General features: G+C 34.1%; 1 protein-coding gene across 2 annotated transcripts; it reads left to right on the forward strand.

The window, feature by feature from the left end:
• The first annotated feature begins 5,267 nt into the window (after nt 1–5,267).
• LOC102601429 (uncharacterized aarF domain-containing protein kinase At1g71810, chloroplastic) lies at nt 5,268–19,390 on the forward strand. 2 transcript variants are annotated; one of them, XM_006358948.2, is made up of 21 exons: nt 5,268–5,698; nt 5,786–5,830; nt 7,441–7,479; nt 8,228–8,398; nt 8,509–8,661; nt 8,836–8,871; nt 9,726–9,769; nt 11,087–11,177; nt 11,935–11,976; nt 12,061–12,169; nt 13,075–13,189; nt 13,278–13,327; nt 13,436–13,514; nt 14,979–15,029; nt 15,134–15,275; nt 15,938–15,982; nt 16,179–16,283; nt 16,409–16,450; nt 17,167–17,346; nt 18,342–18,461; nt 18,884–19,390. In XM_006358948.2, the coding sequence occupies exons 1-21, from the start codon at nt 5,336–5,338 to the stop codon at nt 18,986–18,988; spliced, it is 2,127 nt and encodes a 708-aa protein (XP_006359010.1). In that variant the 5' UTR covers nt 5,268–5,335; the 3' UTR covers nt 18,989–19,390. The 2 variants fall into 2 exon arrangements, with proteins under 2 accessions (XP_006359010.1, XP_015169714.1); XM_015314228.1 differs by having other exon boundaries at nt 18,345–18,461.
• Nucleotides 19,391–19,556: the final 166 nt, after the last annotated feature.

Genomic DNA, 19,556 nt, shown 5'->3' on the forward strand with positions numbered 1-19,556 from the left:
TTCAAAATATACTTTAGCTCATATGTTTGTAAAAACAAAACTCTTTCTTTGGTTTGAGATAATTACTCAAAAACTTAGCTTAAAAGCTCTCTTGGAAATCTTAGTTTCCTTTTCTTGTTCAAATGTGAAAACATTTTTAACTCTTGGGAATACTTAGTTCCCGTATAATCTTTGAAGAATGACTTTACTCTTACTCTTTACTGAAAACTAGCTCAAGGGCTCTTTGAAAGTCTCAGTTTCCTTTCTTGTTTAAATGTGAAAACATTTTACTCTTTGGGAATACATAGTCCCGATATACTCTTTTTGAAGAAATGACTTCAATCTTTACTCTTTACTCAACTTAAAACTTAAGTCTTAAAACAATGTTAAAACATTTGTAAAAGACTTTTGGAAAACATTATGAACTTCTCTTAACTTGACTCTTGACTTCTCTTGACTTGACTCTTAACTTTCCTTGAATTGAATTATGGATTCAAGGATTGTGATTTGTGATAGGAAATATCTCATGATGTTTAGGAATGATTTTAAATAGTTAATCATGAGAAAAGATCAAGATATAAATGTCTGGATATCAGTCCGCGACGCGGAGGTATATTTAAATTTTGGTCGCGAAAATACTTTTTGAGGCAGAACGGTCCGTGACCGCTCCGCGACGTGAGGAAACTTTGTATGAAATTTTGGGATAGGTCCGCGACGCGGCCCCACTACCCAGATTCACTCGACTTTTCCTTCTTTCGTTTTCCAGTCCTAATTCACCTAAACTCGACTATTCTTCTCAACCTTCTTTAGATTCAAATATCCAGCATATGTACCTATGAACCTAACTCAAAACAACTCTAAAACTGAACGTAAAGATCTTAGAAACTTCTCAATTAAGCCCAATTCAAAAATGGAAAACAAATTCAAGAACACCATGCATTCAAGATTCATCAACCTTCAACTTTCTAGAACTAACTTCGCTGAAATAAACATGTTTGGCGCGTGGGTGAACGAACCCAATGCTATGAAAGACTCACATACCTTGTAGGGATCACCCCCGACGAAATCCACAAGCTAAACTCGACGATCTTGACGAATATTGCTTCTCTTCTCCTTTTTCCTTTTTTTTTCTCTTTTCTCCAAGCCCTAGAGTATTTTGGTAAAAGCATAAACTGATCTAATTCTGATTAGACCCTAACTTAATTACCAAAAATGAAATAAAATAATTGGGCAAGGAAAAGACCAAACTACCCTTTCAAAATCCGGATCGGACTTTCCTTATTCCAACAGCCCAACTTCCAAAGGGAATAACTCACTCATACGAACTCGGAATCACGCAAACTCAGCGGCGTTGGAAAGATTATTCCGAGATATTTCCTACGATATCTGGAAACACACCTAAATCATCCTGAGCTAGGAGTTATGGTCGTTTGAAGTTGACCAAAAACTCAAACTTAACTTAACCAATTTTCCAGATTTTTTTATTATTTCCAAAAACCACTCTTTCTAATTCTAGCTCTTTCGAGTTCTTTCAATTTGCAAGATGTTACAATATATATAATATGATATGTTTTAACGGTTGAAAGCTAAAAGTGAAGAAAATAAATGCATGACATATATTAAACTTGTAAATAAAAAGTTCATGTTGAATTTGTACATGTCTAAAGGTAGATGAAAGGTCTTTCCAATTAAATCTAATAGACAATTATTTTAATAAAAAATAAAATGATAAATATACTTTTAAAAGACACTTTAGAAATTCAATTTTTGACTTAGGACCTGTTTGGATTGGCTTTTGGCTTATGACAAAAGCCATAAGTTAGGATTTCTAACTTACGACTTATGGCTTATTTTTGTTATTTTGGCTTTAAAATAAGTGCTTATAAGCACTTTTTAACTTTACTCAAACACTTCAAAATTGCTTAAAAGTTATTTTGGCTTAAAAGCACCTAAAATAAGTCAATCCAAACGGGCACTTAGACTCTTTCCACTTTTAATAGAATGATCTTGTTGACTTATATCACTAAAATCTAAACAAAATGAAACTTAATAACTCCATTCTCATAATATTTTTAATTTACATGATTTTAATTTGAGGAACATTTTTTAGTAGTAACAATGAAGGGTCGAAGGAATTCATAAAGAAACAACCAAAATGTCCAAAAGCAAAATTGTCATCATACCAACCATTTGAATTTTAACACTACGAAAAGCTACCGTTAATATAGAATGCTTATGTTTAAGAAAACCATTAGGCTTAGTGTTGCGTAAATGTAAATGTAACTTCTCATTTTTATTTGAAAATTAAATTGTTAAATCTCATATTGTATAAATTGTAGAAAAATAAAAAATGAAACAAAAGGGGTGAAAATGAACAATATATGTATATATTCGCAACACTATGTTAGATAGAAGATAAAGTAACACAATCTTTATTTAAATTACTTGTATTTAAACAAAAACATATTGCATAAACTATTAAGTATTATCAAACTCATCATGTATTAATAGATGTTTTGTCAATTAAGTAGCACTTAAAAGAATAATAACACAAAAACAAAGAATTTTTTTTTTCTATAACAATGCAAAATGATACAGAATTACATAAAAATATGGGTAGCATATCAAATTTATTTTGGACAACCATACTTTAACTCCAAAATGGAAAAGAAAAACTTAAAATCATAAGCTAGCATAAAAAAAATCTAAAAGAAAATATAGGTCATATCTTATACTTTTAAACTTAACACATGAACTATATTGTAAGAAAGCTTCTCTTTTTAATTTCAAAATGAAGCTATATGTTCTTCTCCTCAATTAGCTTCTTGACGACATGTATCTATATCATTATCTAGGAAGAAGAAAAGAGAATAGTAGATGATAGAAAAGAAAGAATATGATGATCTAGGGAGCAATTTACTGGTATTTATAGTGATATTTGACTGTCTTTTCACCTACCAAAATTTATTAATGGAGCACATTGAATCATGATACATAAATTTTTTCTTGGTTTCAAAATTCGAAGAGTCACCGAATTGGAAGAGTTTCATACATTATTTTGTCTTCTACTCTAATTGAATTTAAACTAATCAATTATTATTATAATGTCATCATAACTAAAAAATTAAAGTGTAGTTGTTGGTAATTAATTAAAATATTAGTATTTAATAAATTAATTAATTTTATTTTGATTTAGTGGAGGGACAAAATGGTATTTCAATTTTTAACTTTTTTTATTTCCACTTTTAGTAATATATATATATATATATATGATGATTAAAGAGTTCATTTATGACTTCTAATATATACTCTTAACCAGAGGCGGACCCACTTTAGATGAAGGGGAAGGGGTACGTGCGCCCATTAACTTCGAAAATTACATGTATATTATATATATGTATATTTCTAAATACAAATAATATATTTATTTGTGTACCCTTAATCACAAAAGTTGATGTGGTGCACTAGTCCAATACTTGACTTTTCGCATCTTCGCTAGCAAGGTGTCCCACGATTCGATTATGGTTAGTATGGTGTTGTTGTCATTTTTTTTTAAAAAAATAATGCATGTAAATAAAAATTCAAGCTAGATTTGAACTAGCAACCTTAAAGTTTATAAGGTCAAAACCATCAAACCACACATTGAGCTATGTTACATATTTGTTTAATTTATATTTATTGATACATTTTATTTTATACTTGTTTGACAACTTTTTACCACACGTTGAACTTTGTTACACTTTCATTTAATTTATGTTTCTCGATACATCAATTTTATACTTGTTTCACAATATTTTCTAGCGAAGTATTGGTACTTCGACTAACATGCATCCACGTTTAGTGATGTCCTCATTGTCTTCAAATTCTGAATTCGCACCTATTGATATGATTTTTCTATTTCAAAAATCCCCCAACATCTTTAAAAAATAAATAACAAATTGGGGCTTTAAAGTGTGCAATCTTCTCCTTCCTAAAATTTTACACTTCATTATCTTTTAAAATTCAATTCCGAACCCTTGCTTTTCTCTAAAAAATAATAATTGTGGTTTGCTAAATTCAGTGTCAAATAATAACTACAATGCTTAATTGAAATTTAAAGGAAAATGAGGCTAGCTGATTTTTATTTTTATTTTTAGAGAGATCAAACTGAATTAATTGTCTATATACAACTTTTTTTCGAGACTTGGAAAAGTAATACTCCTATACTATTGTGTAGTGCCAAACAGTACCTATTTCTACACGCATCCACTGAGTTCCACAAGGCCACGAATTCAATCCCGTCCTTCTCTTCCCCTCTGTTTTCTCAATATCTTGTTTGGATTTTTCCTATAATCAAATCTCAAAACATTTTAAAAACCAAAACCATAAAAAAGAAAAAAACATTAATATCAAAATTTAAGATAAACCTTTTATAGAAAAGCGGTCCATGTAGTAAAGCTTTTACTATTAATAAAGTCCAGGTCATCTCGATCATAAGGTCACTAAAACAATCGTTTGGGGATTTAATTTTTGTAGGGTCACCAATTTTCCTAATGATATATGTATATGGAGAGTAAGTGTTTACTTTATTTAATGTGGATTGATCGGTGATCGTTGTAATAATTGAGAAATGTGGATTTAGTTAATTATATCATTCTTTCTTATGTGGCAACTTATGTTGTTTACTTATTTATATCTTTGCGATTATTATGAACCCACATTATTAGTCCTTACATTTACCTTTCCTTTATTCTCTGATTATTGAATATTTTAAAGTTACCAAACGATAAAATCTTTTGCAGTAGGTAAAATCTTTTGTTGTTGTGTTTATAAAAATATCAAATTTGTTTTTTTGGTGTAGTCTTTAAATTTCAAGCACCACAAGTCCACAACAAATCAATACTATTTTAATATCATTATGTCAACTTATCAAATTCGGCGAAACTATTTCAATATCATCATATAAACTTTTTAAATTTTTGAGTCAGTTTTTATTATTCTAACTTTATATTATATTTTTTTCATTAAAAAATTTGTTGTTTACATTCTTATTTGATAAGGTCTGCGTAAATCCTACCTTCTCGAGACTCACTTTATGTTATAATTATTCAATTTATATATAACAATTAAAAAAATAAGATCTTGAAGTTTAATTTTAAGCCTCAAACTTGTTGAGACGGTCCTATTGAACCACAAGATATATTATATAGTTTTAAACTGATTGAACATGATAACAATTTTACCATTCAAATATACGCAAATAAGTTTTTGAAAATATTTGAGATATTATTAGTTGTTTATTGCTAACGGGTACAACTTCCAGCCATACATAACGGTTCTAACAGGCGCACGCAAAATACAATCGCTCCGCCACAAAATGCTGGTCGTCCCGCCACAACCGCTGCCGTTATTCGCCGCCAATTCACTCTCCGACGGCTCCTTCCGCTGTCTATTCCGGCGGAGCAAGGTCAATTCCAGCTCCAGTCGCGTAGCGCCGCCTGTCGCGGCAGTTGCGCGTGAGGTGGATGATTTCACGAAGTACTCCGGCTACGTTTTCGAGCTGAATCCGTCGGAGGAGGACTCTCTTACGGAGTATAATATCGCGAAAATTTCTGCGTTTTATCAGAAGAAACCGTTGATTGTACTTCGTAGGCTTGTCCAAATCGGTTCTACTCTGGGAAAGTGGTTCGCCGTCAGGTATCTGGATATTGTTAATGAACGCGCCGATGAGATGTTCAAAGTTAGTATTTTCCGATACATTTTTTGCAATAATGCATCCTCGTTATGTGTACTTGAACTAACTTAGTGTTGTTTTGGCTGCTTGCAGATTAGAGCCGCAGAATTGAGGAAGATACTATTACAGCTTGGTCCAGTATGTCTTATTAATTGAACTTGCAATTTTTACTGAAACAACTCTCGATTTTAGTATAGTTTTAATATGGAAGTGGCAATAATTAGGTAGCTCACTGTTACTAGTAAGAAGCCCAGACAGTTGAGTAAAGAGACTGACTTACGATTTCTGAGTTTACTGGACTTCGGAAATCCCATGAAAATGCAAGAAAAAAGATGCATCTAAGTGTTTTTCCATATATTTCGTACTAAAGTACTTCCCATCACATACTATAATTGGAAATTAGTGTGTGTCTCACAGATAGACTTGGGCTTGGACTTGGGGATTCAAGTGCAGTACTTGAAAAATATGAAGACTCCTTACATTAAATTTTTTATTTTTGTGATTTTTTAACAGTTAATTGGCAAAAGGACAACTGGTTCTGAAAGTTTACAAGATTTGAAACTATATTTTAAATGTTAATGACCTGCAAAAGAACGCTCTTCCACTTGCAGATTAGTCGATACAGATGACTAATAACAGGTTTGTCACATCCCAGGAACAACATTTTTATCTATTCCCATAGTTAGGCAATCACATTCACTCTCTTGACAAGTATTTATATGCCTCAAACCTTTCTTTTTTTTTCTCCTTTATTCTTTATTAGTTTTCAACATTTTCTGCTACTAGAACTAGAAGCATTTTACTGGGCATATTTTTATTTGCTCAAGTCTGAATTGTCAGCTAAACATCTTTTCAGCGCAATTCCTAGGAATAGTATGCTCAATATGACAAGTTCTAAGTTTTGTCGTGGATAGTAGTGCAGTGACCTTATTTCTAACAAACTAGTCAAATTCAAACCAACACCAGGCATCAAACTTTGGGGCACTACATGCTAGTGATTCCAACAAATAATCATCTAAAACATTATTCCCGTGGACCATGCCCAGTCCATGGGCTAGACCATGTCATCCTTTCCAATAGGAACCTACCTATGCTAACAACTAGACTATGCATATGAACTTAAGGTCCTTTGAACATATGCTACTTAAAGAATCTTTTAAACTAACCTAAGTAGCAATAGTTGATATTAAACTCCTAGTTCTACATTGCACAATAAGCTTCTTGGGTAACTGACTCCATACAAAAGTAACTTATAAGAAAGGATCAAAGGCATCAAGAGGAACTTGTAGCATGGTGCAACTGAACTTAGCAATATGAATCATCTCAGTACCACATGCTGTCTCTTCGGTGGCACTGCCATATAATCATGTTTGGTTACCAGACATATTGTCCTTCCATACTTAGGCTTGCGTGATGTCAATCCCTACCCACCTACAAGCTCTGCACAAAGTTCAAGCCTTCGCGTTGAAACATTTAATGGCTAAGGTATTCGATAGACCTAATCTAGAGCCTTGATCTCTGAAAGATGGATGTGCTTGAGAGAATTCCTACTCTCTCTGCGATATCTTATGATATTTTATATACTACAAGTTTCTTTTCCTGCAATTCTTCGTCTAGTTCCTCTTTTTTTTCTACAGTTTTTTTATAACTGTGTTCTTTTTAATAAATTTCTTGTGCAAGCTTTGCTGAATACTTGTACAATATTATCCCTGTGTCATGGTGATGAATTCTAAAATATTCTTTTGCAGGCATATGTTAAAATTGCACAGGCTATCTCATCTCGACCAGTAAGTAGAGCTTCTTTCAGCTATTCAATTTTGTGGATTCACTTCCACCCAACACCCAGTGAATTTCTTGGAAACCTGAGGGAATTCTGTTTTCATCGGATTTGTTGATCTTGTAGAGGTCTCCGGTATTGAATCATGTAGGACACAATAGGGAGCTTCTGCTCATCATGCTTTATATTTGTTTTTCTCTGACTGAGTTCTCTTTACGAAATTGGCATAAGCTCCCCTTTGTTTTTCCTTTAATGAATATTTGTCAACAAGTTTGAAAATGAGAATTTTTTAGCATTATTGCAGGTAACATGCTGGATCATAGATTTATTTTGTATTTAGTTCCTTTTTGACTGGATATATGTGTGTTGGTTTCTGACGGTAAAACCATCTTGGAAACATCTTTTAGAACCAAAGAGAGAGAAAAAATAAAGAGCATTATTTACAATTAATGTGTCTGCTAATTGAAACTGCTCGAAAATCAAAGGGGTTCCAAAATTTACATTTCTCCAAGCTTTGCAACTATTACATCCTTGAATTCTCATGAACTAGAATTCTGAGTATGTATCCAAAATGCTCATTCGCATGAAATGGTTCATTTTATGCAACTAATTCATACTGCTTGTGAAATAGTGGGACAATAACTGCAAGTAGTCTATGCAAAGATTAATTGTTTGAAATGCACACTCATTGAGTCATGTTAGCATCCCATATTACACTAAATCTAGTGATGTTAATCAGACTAAAAATTTTCTTCTAGGATTTGATACCACCATCGTACTTGGATGAGCTATCTCTGTTGCAAGATCGGATAACACCTTTTTCCTCTGAAGTAGCTTTTGGAATTATAGAGAAGGAGCTTGGCATGCCAATAGATGTGATGTTCTCTGAGATCTCACCTGAGCCTGTCGCAGCAGCATCACTTGGACAGGTCTGTGAAGCAGCGGACTTCTTTTTCTTAGTTTAAAATTAGGTGGACTCGTATTCACTCTTAGTATAAGCCAAAGGTGAAAGAAACTAAATGTGAGTTCTATTTTTAAGGTCTATCAAGCTAGGCTTCGTTCTACCGGGGAAGTTGTTGCTGTAAAGGTGCAAAGACCTGGAGTTCAAAGTGCAATCTCCTTGGACATATTGATTTTACGTTATCTCTCAGGCTTAATAAAGAAGGCAGGAAAACTTAATACCGACCTTCAGGTACTATGATACAAGTAAATTCCTAGCTGAGAGAGGAAAAATGAGATGAGATATGGAACACTAAATGATTTAGGCTGATCTGAAATTTAGTGTGCACAGGCATCTATTTCCAACATGACAAGACATATTCTTTGCAATTACTAGTCCTGAACACATTTTTTTCTCGATATACAGGCAGTTGTTGATGAGTGGACCTCAAGTCTTTTTCGGGTATGCTTTTATATCTTAATCTTCCTAGTAAACTCTCGTATGTTTGTGGCTTTCCACATACTTCCTGTCCTACTAGTTGATAATTGACATCAAAGTTGTAAAAAACCCCGTTGGAAGAAGCCCTTTGGTGTGAATGAAATTGTTTCTGTTATCTACTAACTGGTCTAGTTTTATCTTTGGATTAAGGCATAGTTGATTGATTGTTGGTTGTTGTCAATTCTTTAATTTGATGTCTACTACTTCAATTCCTATCTGTGAGTTTCAACATTAGTGTTACTTTATAAGTCCTACACTTAAAATTTGATCAACTGATCAATACTTTATTCTTTTTTAGGTTCATATTCTGTCATGCAAGAGGAATTAATTTTTCCTTTAGTATTCCATAATTAAGTTGTACAAATTATTGTGGTTTGGGAAAGACTGACAGAGCATAAGCTTCAGAACATTTTGAAAAAGAACAGTTTCGGTCTATACATAGTAGATCTATTACAGGAAACTATATTTCTTTTGAAAGATGAATGGAAATTTATAGGGAGAAAACTAGGATTTCTGTATTGATATTCATTTAATCAAGAGAAAACATATGATAGTATCAAAGAATAACATGTCAACATTCAACTACCTTTTCTACATGAACATTTCAGATACCTCTATGGTAAACCATAAAATCTTTGACTAGTACTAGTCTGGTAGTTTGACCCTTTCTTTTTGTCTTGATCTTTCATTTTAACTGAACATCCTCATATATCATATATAGATATATAAAAATCAAAATTAGCAATAACTACTTCTAATAAGAAGGAGGAATATTCTTAGTGCTTTATATTGAATACAGGTGGTCAAATTGAATGCAGGAGATGGACTACAAACAAGAAGCACGGAATGGAGTCAAATTTCGGTAAAAATAATTGACCTGTCTGACTGCATCCTCTATAAGATATCTGAAACCTGCATACCTTTAATCCAATCTCACTTAGAACGTGATGAGTGAGTTTGCACCTTTAAGAACCTTACTGATCAGAGATTAATCCCACTATTTTTGTGGTTAACAACAAGATAATTGATTCGCCTCCAAGGTCTTTTACAGAATTTTCCAGTGGGGTTTTGAACTTTATGAAACTCAATTAGTTTTTATCATGAGTTAAATATCCTAAATGTGTCAAATCTTTTTTTCTTTCTTATGAAACTGGGGCTAATTTGTAGCATTCTGTACTGGATTACCTATTGCAGTTACTTCTATTGATCTCATACGTTCTTGTCAAAGCTTTGTAGTCAATGATCCTTCTGTTGGAATACTTGTCTAATAATTTTCAATTTCAAGCCTTCTCTTAAATTAATGTAAAAGACCTAGAAACCTTTCTTACAACAGTAAGATGTAATAGACATTTTGTTTATGCATCTTATTCATTATTATGGATTAGCGTTTTGACCCTTTCCCTTCTTCAAGTTGATGGGAAAAAGCCAAGATAAAAAAGTTTTTTTTGGTTAATGAGGTAATTAAGCAGCACGTAGGGATAGAAGTATTTCTTCCTTTGTTCTTTAATGAGCCAATAAACAATACCAAACTGGGAAACTTTTGGAGAATGGAGAGAGATAGAGAGGAACTTAAGAAACTCCATCGACAAAGCTTGCTTACTGATTTTCCTTTGTTTGGTTTTCTGATGCATTGAGACCAAGAGTAAATGCATTCCTTCTTCTTGCAAATGCAAGTGTACGCTACTTTGGGATGTAATAAGAAAATGTCAAAAGGGTGAACCAATGTGTTATAAAAATGAGAGAAAAGGAAAATCCAGTAAAGTATTTGAAAGCATGACAAATATAATGAAATGAACATATAAAGGAATGTGATCTCAATCTGATGTAACCTGCACAATTATTTAGTATCAGATTCATCATGAATGTCCACTTATTGGATATAGCAATATGGTAAGCTGCTCAACAACTATCAAAAGCCTGTGCCAATAGAAAGTTCCCATGCACAATGTTATTTTAGTTGATTATCATAGTTTGTAGCATTCTCATCTTTCCAACAATTACAAAAATTTCGTAATTTCCAGCTAAGCTGATCGTGCATGCTTCATCTAACATCATAAGTATTAGACTGTATGCTACTCTTTAATTTGTGATTGCACATTCATGCATGTACTAAGATAATAGGGAAAAATCTTAGTATTATATTCGCATATGGTCTAAACTTTTCATAATTGCATGGCAGGCAATTGTATGGTTCAATACAGGATGTTGTGGTTCCTGAAATGAATTTGGCACTGACAACCCGGAAAGTGCTCATTATGCAGTGGCTAGAGGTAAAACGCCATATCAGGAGCTAAAAGCTTCAGTCAAGTGATACCTACATTTTGTTAGCTTTTGGGTTAGTTTGTGACAAGTTATGTTAGACGCTCTATTATCTTTCAGCTAGCTTTCTTCCACATTGATATCTAAGTCAACAAAGACAGGAAAAGTTAAAATTCTGAATTAAAGCAAAAATGATATCTGGAGATTTTCTTACTGAAGGTCAAAAAATTTGAGAACATTTGGTCTCTTTCTTATCCTTGCTCCTCTGATTAAAACATGTCTTTTTGTGGTTCCTGTTGGCTTTCTGACAGTCCTTGACATTCATTCCCTGTGTATATAGAAAAAGGTTACTTGATTGAGAGTTTCTCTAGATTGACATATTCACTAATTGATGCACATTACCTACTGTCTAGGAGGAGACAAGCAACTGGGAAAGATTGAATAGTTACATCCAAAGAGGTTTAGATTACACTAATGTTTAGTTGATCAAACGTTTGAGAATCTTGTCTTTTCCTTGAAGAATTTCTTCTTTGTCATTATTGGTTTCGTTATATTGAGAATTTCAGATTTGAATACAGTAGATCCTAGAAGTAACGTGTTCTCATTGGGTTCACTGATTTATGTATTAACTCAGCAATGTGGAAAGTGTCAAGAATTTTCTTTTTAGTTCCAATGAGGTGGAATATTTTATAAACTGGTGTATATTGTCTCCTAATGTTATGAAGCTTAGACATCTTGCTCATGTTAATACACCTTTCTCTTGGCTAGGGGCAAAAGCTGGCTGGGGTCAAGGATCTTTATTTGGTTGAGGTTAAGTCGTGAAACTCATTTCCCTCAATGTTTGTGTGTTTTTCCACTTTGAACCATACTTTAAAGTGAAATTGATGTTCACAGGTAGGGGTTTATTGCTCATTCAATCAACTTCTAGAGTATGGATTCTATCATGCAGATCCACATCCCGGAAACCTTCTTCGTACTTATGATGGGAAGCTAGCCTACTTAGGTACTTCATTGATTTTAGTTTCTAGTCTTATGCATGCAGAACATGGGCTATTTACTAAATATATCATGTTGGAAATCTTTTATTACATGCTACTTCTCTGAATATATGCTTGTTACCTTATGTACTTGCTACTTTTCCAATATATGATGGTAACCTTTTGTTTTTCTATTTTTCCTTTTTTCTCTCTCACACTAGCATTGGTTGCCTTTTTCTTAAGGAGATGGTTAAAACATCTACTTTGTTGATTACCATTAGCCATCCTCTAATGCTGGTTTTCGATACTGTTTAATAGCTCACTAAATGAAAATGCTGCTGGGAACTCGTGGTAGCTATCTTCCTGAAAAGTAGTTTATTGATTATCTTATGAAGTGTATACATGAAACTGGTTGTTAGTGATGCTAAATAACAAACTTCTATGGGTTGCTCTTGGTTGTTCCTCATGTTCCTTGTAATTTTATTTGTTAGTGCTATAATCTCACATTGGTTACGCGTTCGGGATTTAGTCTCCTTATATCGTCTTTGGATAATCCTCATCACTTGAGCTAGCTTTTGGGCTTAAGTTAAGCTAAAGGTTATTTTCTCAACATAGTATTAGAGCCAACCCTATTGGTGATGTTGAGTTATCCAAATGTTGAGCTACCCAAGTTATAATACTCCACGCTCCAGATGTCCGGTCGGAGGGAGAGGAGGGTTAGAATTTCACATTGATTAAGTGTGTTGGCTGTAATCTCCTTATATGGTCTTGATAAATACTCACCACTTGATCTAGCTTTGGGTTGAGCTTAGACCCAAGGTCCATTTTCTTAACAGTTAGTCTTGTGGAAATTTGATTACTTTATCCCAGTTGAGTACTTTATAGCTACCTATCATCAATTCATTGTACCTAAAATTTCTCTTAATCCCAGATTTCGGTATGATGGGTGAATTCAAACAAGAATATCGTGATGGTTTCATTGAAGCATGTCTCCATCTAGTGAATCGTGATTACAGTGCATTGGCCAAGGATTTTGTCACTCTTGGGTATTATTAATATCTTCACTACTCAATGAGAGGTCACTTCTTAATATTAGAATTATTTAGTGTTGATACAATATATTATCATTGACAGGCTTATTCCGCCCACAAGTGACAAAGCTGCAGTTACAGAAGCTCTAACAGGTTTTATCCTTTATATTGACATTTATTAGCTATATACAGTTAAATTCTAGACCTAGAAAGTGATCTAATTGTTGTATTCTTCTTTACTGATATAAATTTCCCCTTTAGGTGTTTTTCGGGATGCTGTAGCCAAAGGAGTCCGCAATGTGAGTTTTGGGGATCTTCTCGGAGATCTGGGATTCACCATGTAAGCGCTTTTCATGATTTCTTCTCTCCAGAGAAATTGAAATGTATTTTGTTTTCTGCATTACCTTCTATTATGTGATGTAATTTGGTTGTATTTCACTTATGCTTAAATCATATCTATCTTTTAAGTTGGTACAGAAGATGTATATTTTATGGAGTTTGCTATGATGAGGATAAGCTCAGAGGAGGGGGGCTTCTCTAAATAAAAATACAAGAAGGAAGAAACTTATTTGAACGATGTGTCTTTTTAAGGCATTGATCCTAGTCTAATTCACCGAACATTATCTTAGTGGTCAACCTTGATCTGGGCTGATCTGATAGATTACTGAGATACTAATACTTGTGCTTGTACCACCAAAATCTGAAGAGAGAATAGACTTTGCCTGAATGCATAATGAAAGAGGAGGAACTAGTGAATAATGATAAACAGAATTAGAATTCCATTTGATGCTTATACTCCTTACATTAAATGTATGCACACTGTATCATAAAAGTTTCATTTATGTTAAGTGATGATGTCATAATAGATTTTTGGTTTTAAATTTTTTATTATTCCTTTGCTAAATGCTAATGCATATCCACAATAAGAAACCATCGTAGTTAACCTTAATGGCTCTTTTGATTATTGAAGAATGCAAAGCTTTAACAGCATATGCTAACACTCTTCCTGGTAGATGAATTATGACCACCGCTTCCAGTAATCATCCAGAGAAAAAGTAATATCTTGGGTGGGTAGTTTATAATGTGATGAATAAAGTATTTTGACAAAGAAAAAAAATTATTTTCTTAAAATGCCACCAAAGGGTTGGGCTGTCGGTTTGAGAAGTTGGAGTGACAACCTTAGGAAATTCAGCAGACACAAAATTAGTGAGTTCTTCTCATTTGCTTAAACTGTGAGAGAAAAGTTTAACTGGTGGGACATAGCAGGTATTGGTGGATTAATTGAGTGCACACAAGCAGGCTGGGATACCGCAGTTAAAAAGAGTTACTTTGCTTTCTTTCGCTTATGCCATGCATCATCCCTCCAATTGCAGAATCAGATTTATTTAATTTTTGTCCCAGTCTGATGCTTATCTAGAATCTTTCTGGTCTCATTATCTTCTTCATTTTGATGTATGGGTATGCAAAGAGTTTGAGCGCATAGAAATAGTAATTCAAACTATTGATCAACTTTCCACATCAGTAGTACTAAAGGTTTTGGTCATTGCTGTGACGAGATGAAGGGGTGAAAGCCTTCAATCATCTCTGGAAACCAAAGTATTACCATGGTGAGTTGTGTGCATGTTGCACGTTAAAATCTGGGAACCTTAGCATTCATATTGAAATCACTGATGATTATGTTTAGAGAGTCTTTGTTGTCTAGATAATGCTTTAGCAGATATATGGTTTTTCTTATGACGACACTAAATGCTATGATTATGATTTGTATTTTTCTGATAAGTTTTGCAAAACTCTTTGATTACAGGTACAAATTTAAGTTTCAAATACCTTCTTATTTCTCTCTTGTCATCCGAAGGTAATTTTGCGTGAAAATTAGAGATTAGTTTGTTTTGTATTTGCTTGATCTCCTTTATTTTTTTGGTGGCTGATGTTTTTCACTGGTAATTTTGAGACATCTAGCCTTGCTGTGTTGGAGGGAATTGCTATTGGCATCAACCCAGAATACAAAGTTCTGGGCAGTACATACCCATGGATTGCTAGAAAAGTACTAACTGACAGCTCACCGAAACTGAACGCTTCTTTAAGAGCACTTCTTTATAAGGTACACGCAAATGAGGCCTCTCATTCTCTTTCTTAGCACCCACTCGCAGCCTTCCCCTAGCTGAAGCAACTTGACAGACCTCTTACTAGTTCAGATTTCTGACTGCCATTCTGATTTTTGGTCCCACAGCCAAACCACTAACAATTATTTTTCCTAGTGGAGGAAAAAGTTACAAATCTTTAGTAGTCGACTAGTCGTATTCATGAGTTCAAATGATTAAATTGGAAATGAATATTCAAGTATGTCACACTTGTTCTTTGTCCACAAAAAGGAACTATTTCTCCTTCGGCATGTTACAGGAACAATGGATTATTTTATATGTTCAAAATAATGTGAAACGAGCTAGGTTTCCATCGTGTATGGATGTAGTTATGCTGGCAATGACTTTCTTTGCTATCCTTTTCTTTGCTGTTTAATAACGTAGTACTTGATACACGCTTGATTCCAACTAACTATGAATACTTTGAAGGGGCTTTCTTCTGAAAAGGATATTGTAAGACTAATTTATTCACCGTTAGGTAGAGAAATATCAAACTTGAAGCCTGAGACAGTAAACAGAAGTTTTACTGGTTGCCGATGCTATTCTACTTAAAAATTGATAATTTCAAGTCCAACAGTTTATGTACTCATGATAAACTATAACTCCATACTTTTGATTATAGGATGGTCAGTTCAGGATTGATCGACTAGAGTCTCTCTTATCAGAGGTAAGCTTTTTGATATGTTTGTACACATCACTTTTGTATTTTGTAAGCATACACCTGACAGTTACAGAGTGAAAGAAGCCACAGCTGAATTCTTGTTTTTCTTGATATTTGAGTTATATATGAGAAAATTGTTTCACCATATTAGCTTTTTGTTTCTGATATACAAGCATAGATCCTGAATCTCTCTTCATAACAGTCTCTCCGTGCCAAGACAGAAAGAACCCTGATAGAGAATCAAAATGGCAGGACTGATTCGAAGGTTGTTATCAAGCAAATTCTTTCTTTTACACTGGATGATAAGGTATTCTATCTCAGAAAATATTGCACTATTAAACAGACCAGAGGCTGGAATATATCCAGGAAAAAAGGAAGGAAAGAAAGAAAAAAATACACACACTACTTATTAATTCATTTGTTTATCTTCAGGGTGCCTTTGTCAGAGAAATTTTACTTGAAGAATTTTCTAAGGTACAGACTCGTGTTTTAATATTACAAGAATGCAAGCAAACTTATTAGGAATGCTCAGCACCTTCTTTTTACTAAATTCAAACTGGTGATGAATACTATAATTGCTCAACTCTTTAGGAAGTTTCAGTTTCATAATGTTTCAGTCAATTTTTTTTGAAGTCAGCGGATTATTATGAAGACTAACTGGTTTAAATTAGTAGCACTCATATCTGGTTGGTGTTTCTAATTCAGATATAATTGACAATTGGGAGTTCTCATCTTTTTTCTTTTACAAAAAAAGAAATATAGTTCCAGGAGAAGTACGTAGACATAAATAGAAAACGGAAAGGTGAAGAGAGGTTTTGCTTTCATGATGGTGATTTGTGGATGGAAATGCATCTGATAATGCAAGACCCAATATCTTTTAGAAAGTTAGAAACTGCTTAACCAATGAATATGACATGGAAACTAAAAATATCATGTGTAGTTCCAGAAATAAGTGCTTTTGATGTTAGAGTATGCCTTCAGCAGTTTGAAGTGGTATCTCCACAGATGCTAATGCGAGTAATCTAAAAAACTCCCACTTCACTTTTGATGTTTTGAGAAGTGGCTAACGTACTTCCTTTTCCGTGTTTTGAGTTCCCGCTGGTGTATCCAAAATTTCCAAAAGTAGGGTCACTGTCATTCAAGTCATCTGCTGGTTGTATTTGGAATTTACTCTTTATCCCAATTTACAGGGTATGGTTGCACTTGGTGTTGCAACTCTCGATTCAGTAACAAATGCAGTTGCAACTTCGTTACCGTTCTCTCCCTCCAGACCATCTTCAATGACTGATGAAGATATTACTAATCTTAGAAATTTGCAACGTCTATTACTGTTGATATCAGGACTACGAGAAAACGAGAACCCCAGCATGGTAAGAGAATCTTGCTAATAAAAATGAATGCATATAAAACCTCCATGATGTTAATTGCTCCTCCATTATGGAAAAATATCTGTAGAAAGTGTTGATACGGATTTGCATGCACGTTAATGTTTACACTGTTTTCCACTTCTGATATTAGAGAGAGACTATCCACAGTTTACTCCCATAACATGCATGTATTCTCGAAGAAAAAACATTCAGATACATGAACAACTAAGATATTGGAGCTTAGAGACACCAGAGAAAGCATCAGTTTAATAATTAGAATCCTGTATCTTATTACATTAGCTTGTTATCACATATCTTACATGTCTTTCAGAATGCCATAATTTCTTTGCATATATTTATGTGGCCCCTTAAATACCAATTGCTTGCCTTGCTTAGTATAATGACAACACTCTTTGCGTCTTACTTAGCTGCTGAAAATCATATTTATTTCTTGATGCATGCTAGAATATATATGGACAGATTTTCCTTGCCAGCTGAGAATTTCACTTCACATTATCACCAATACCCTTCGGGGTGGCCCAGTGGTTTGGACTTGGGACTTCCATGTTGGAGGTCTCAAGTTCGAAACCCCTTGCCAGCGAAAGCAAGGGGTTTGTTTGCCTTCTGGGTCGAGCTTGTCGCACGGGGCTTGCCTAGTCCGGGTTACCTCTCCTATGTGGTTTGCGAACTATTGCATAGAAGCGGGGTTTTATCCTGTGAGCACCCAAAGGGCAGCAGCTGTGAGTTGTCATAAAAAAAAAAAATTATCACCAATTCTGGTCTCCAAGCTTCTAGGCTAGTTACTTATTCTGTAAATGGATAATCTCCCAGTTACTGAATTGTTATGTTATCTATAATCCCTGTGCATCTGTAATACTTGGTTTAACTATGGATACCCCATTATTGATCATTAATTCATTGCCAAATTGATGCTTATTGTTATTGCACAATTACTTGATATGTTAGTAAATTGTGGACTCTTAATTTATTCTTTGTAGAAGGTTAATGGAGTTAGAACATCCAACAAGCAGATGATATCTTTGAATGGAACACCTGTAGCCCTTCAGCAATTTGAAGCTGTCCAAGAATATCTACCCCTCCTTTCAGTTCTACCTGAGGTAAAGCTCAAGAGATTTATTATCTCCCCAATTTTATAACTGGTCGCATCTCTATGATAACAGACAACGTGAGAATTTGAATCCAGTCTTTTGGATGGTGTTTATTGCTAAAAAGATGTCATATGGGCTTAACTGCATAAGTATGCCTGATGATCAGAAAATTGCGCACACAGCACACCCCCTTTTTTACCTCCCTTGCACTAAAACATTATTTTTCCCACCTGTTACTTAAGGAAGCTGTACAAGTCTATTTGAGTGTATGATTGCTCTCAGAGAGAAGATGCGTAAAGAGAAACTCTATAAGGGTGATTATTCCATTTTGATGGCTTATATTTTCAACTTTGTCTTCTCATTACTACATTAAATCAGCATTGAGACGCACTTCTACATAACTAAAAATAGATGCGCTTTATATTTTGCAGCTTCCACAAGAGATGCAACTACAGTTACTTCGCTTGCCTGCTGATTTCGCTGGTAAGCTGGCTTCCCGAGTCGCTGCAAGGACGTTAAAGAGGGTATTCTTGTGAAATATCTCCGATTACCATGGAAAAAGCAAGATATTCTATATTGGTCCTCCTCAAAGAACTTTTTGGTTTGTGGGGTTTTGCAATTATCTAATCAAGCTTGCCAATCCTAAATGAAGAGATCTTGGTTGATTTTATCTTAAAAGGCGGAGAAGATCAGTTCCTAAAACTATGCAGTTGCAAGAAATGTACAAGTCTAAAAATACATAGGTAGTACAAAATATAGTATATATATAGCAAAATGTTGTAATTCTCCTATTACAATACACTACTAAAAAAAATATTCTTGTACCATTTAAAGTCAAGTGTACAAAATTTGCTACACCATTTAATGTAAAAAACCGTGAATGAGCATAGAATCTTGGTTACTCAATGTAAGTCTTTCTAATAGAAATTCTTCTTTTTATTCAAATTTTTGCAACATAAAGGTGTTGGTTGAACTAGCTGAAACGCGCCATTTGCCTGGCTGGGGAAGGGAAGAGACCGTCACCGCCTTCCCCAAGGAATAAAGCGTTGGACTGGCTGATTACTTTGCTTGATGATGCATACACTGAGGCCGATGGTGTTGGCC

Source organism: Solanum tuberosum, unplaced genomic scaffold, assembly GCF_000226075.1.
Source record: "Solanum tuberosum cultivar DM 1-3 516 R44 unplaced genomic scaffold, SolTub_3.0 scf00285, whole genome shotgun sequence".
Lineage (NCBI taxonomy): Eukaryota > Viridiplantae > Streptophyta > Magnoliopsida > Solanales > Solanaceae > Solanum > Solanum tuberosum.

What these genes read in the sequence shown, in the direction of transcription:
- LOC102601429 (XM_006358948.2), top strand. Translation starts at nt 5,336, where the DNA reads ATGCTGGTCGTCCCGCCACAACCGCTGCCGTTATTCGCCGCCAATTCA. An exon ending in AGTTACAGAAGCTCTAACAG is followed by an intron (nt 13,328 to 13,435) that starts GTTTTATCCTTT and finishes TTTCCCCTTTAG; the next exon opens with GTGTTTTTCGGGATGCTGTA. An exon ending in AAAACGAGAACCCCAGCATG is followed by an intron (nt 17,347 to 18,341) that starts GTAAGAGAATCT and finishes TATTCTTTGTAG; the next exon opens with AAGGTTAATGGAGTTAGAAC.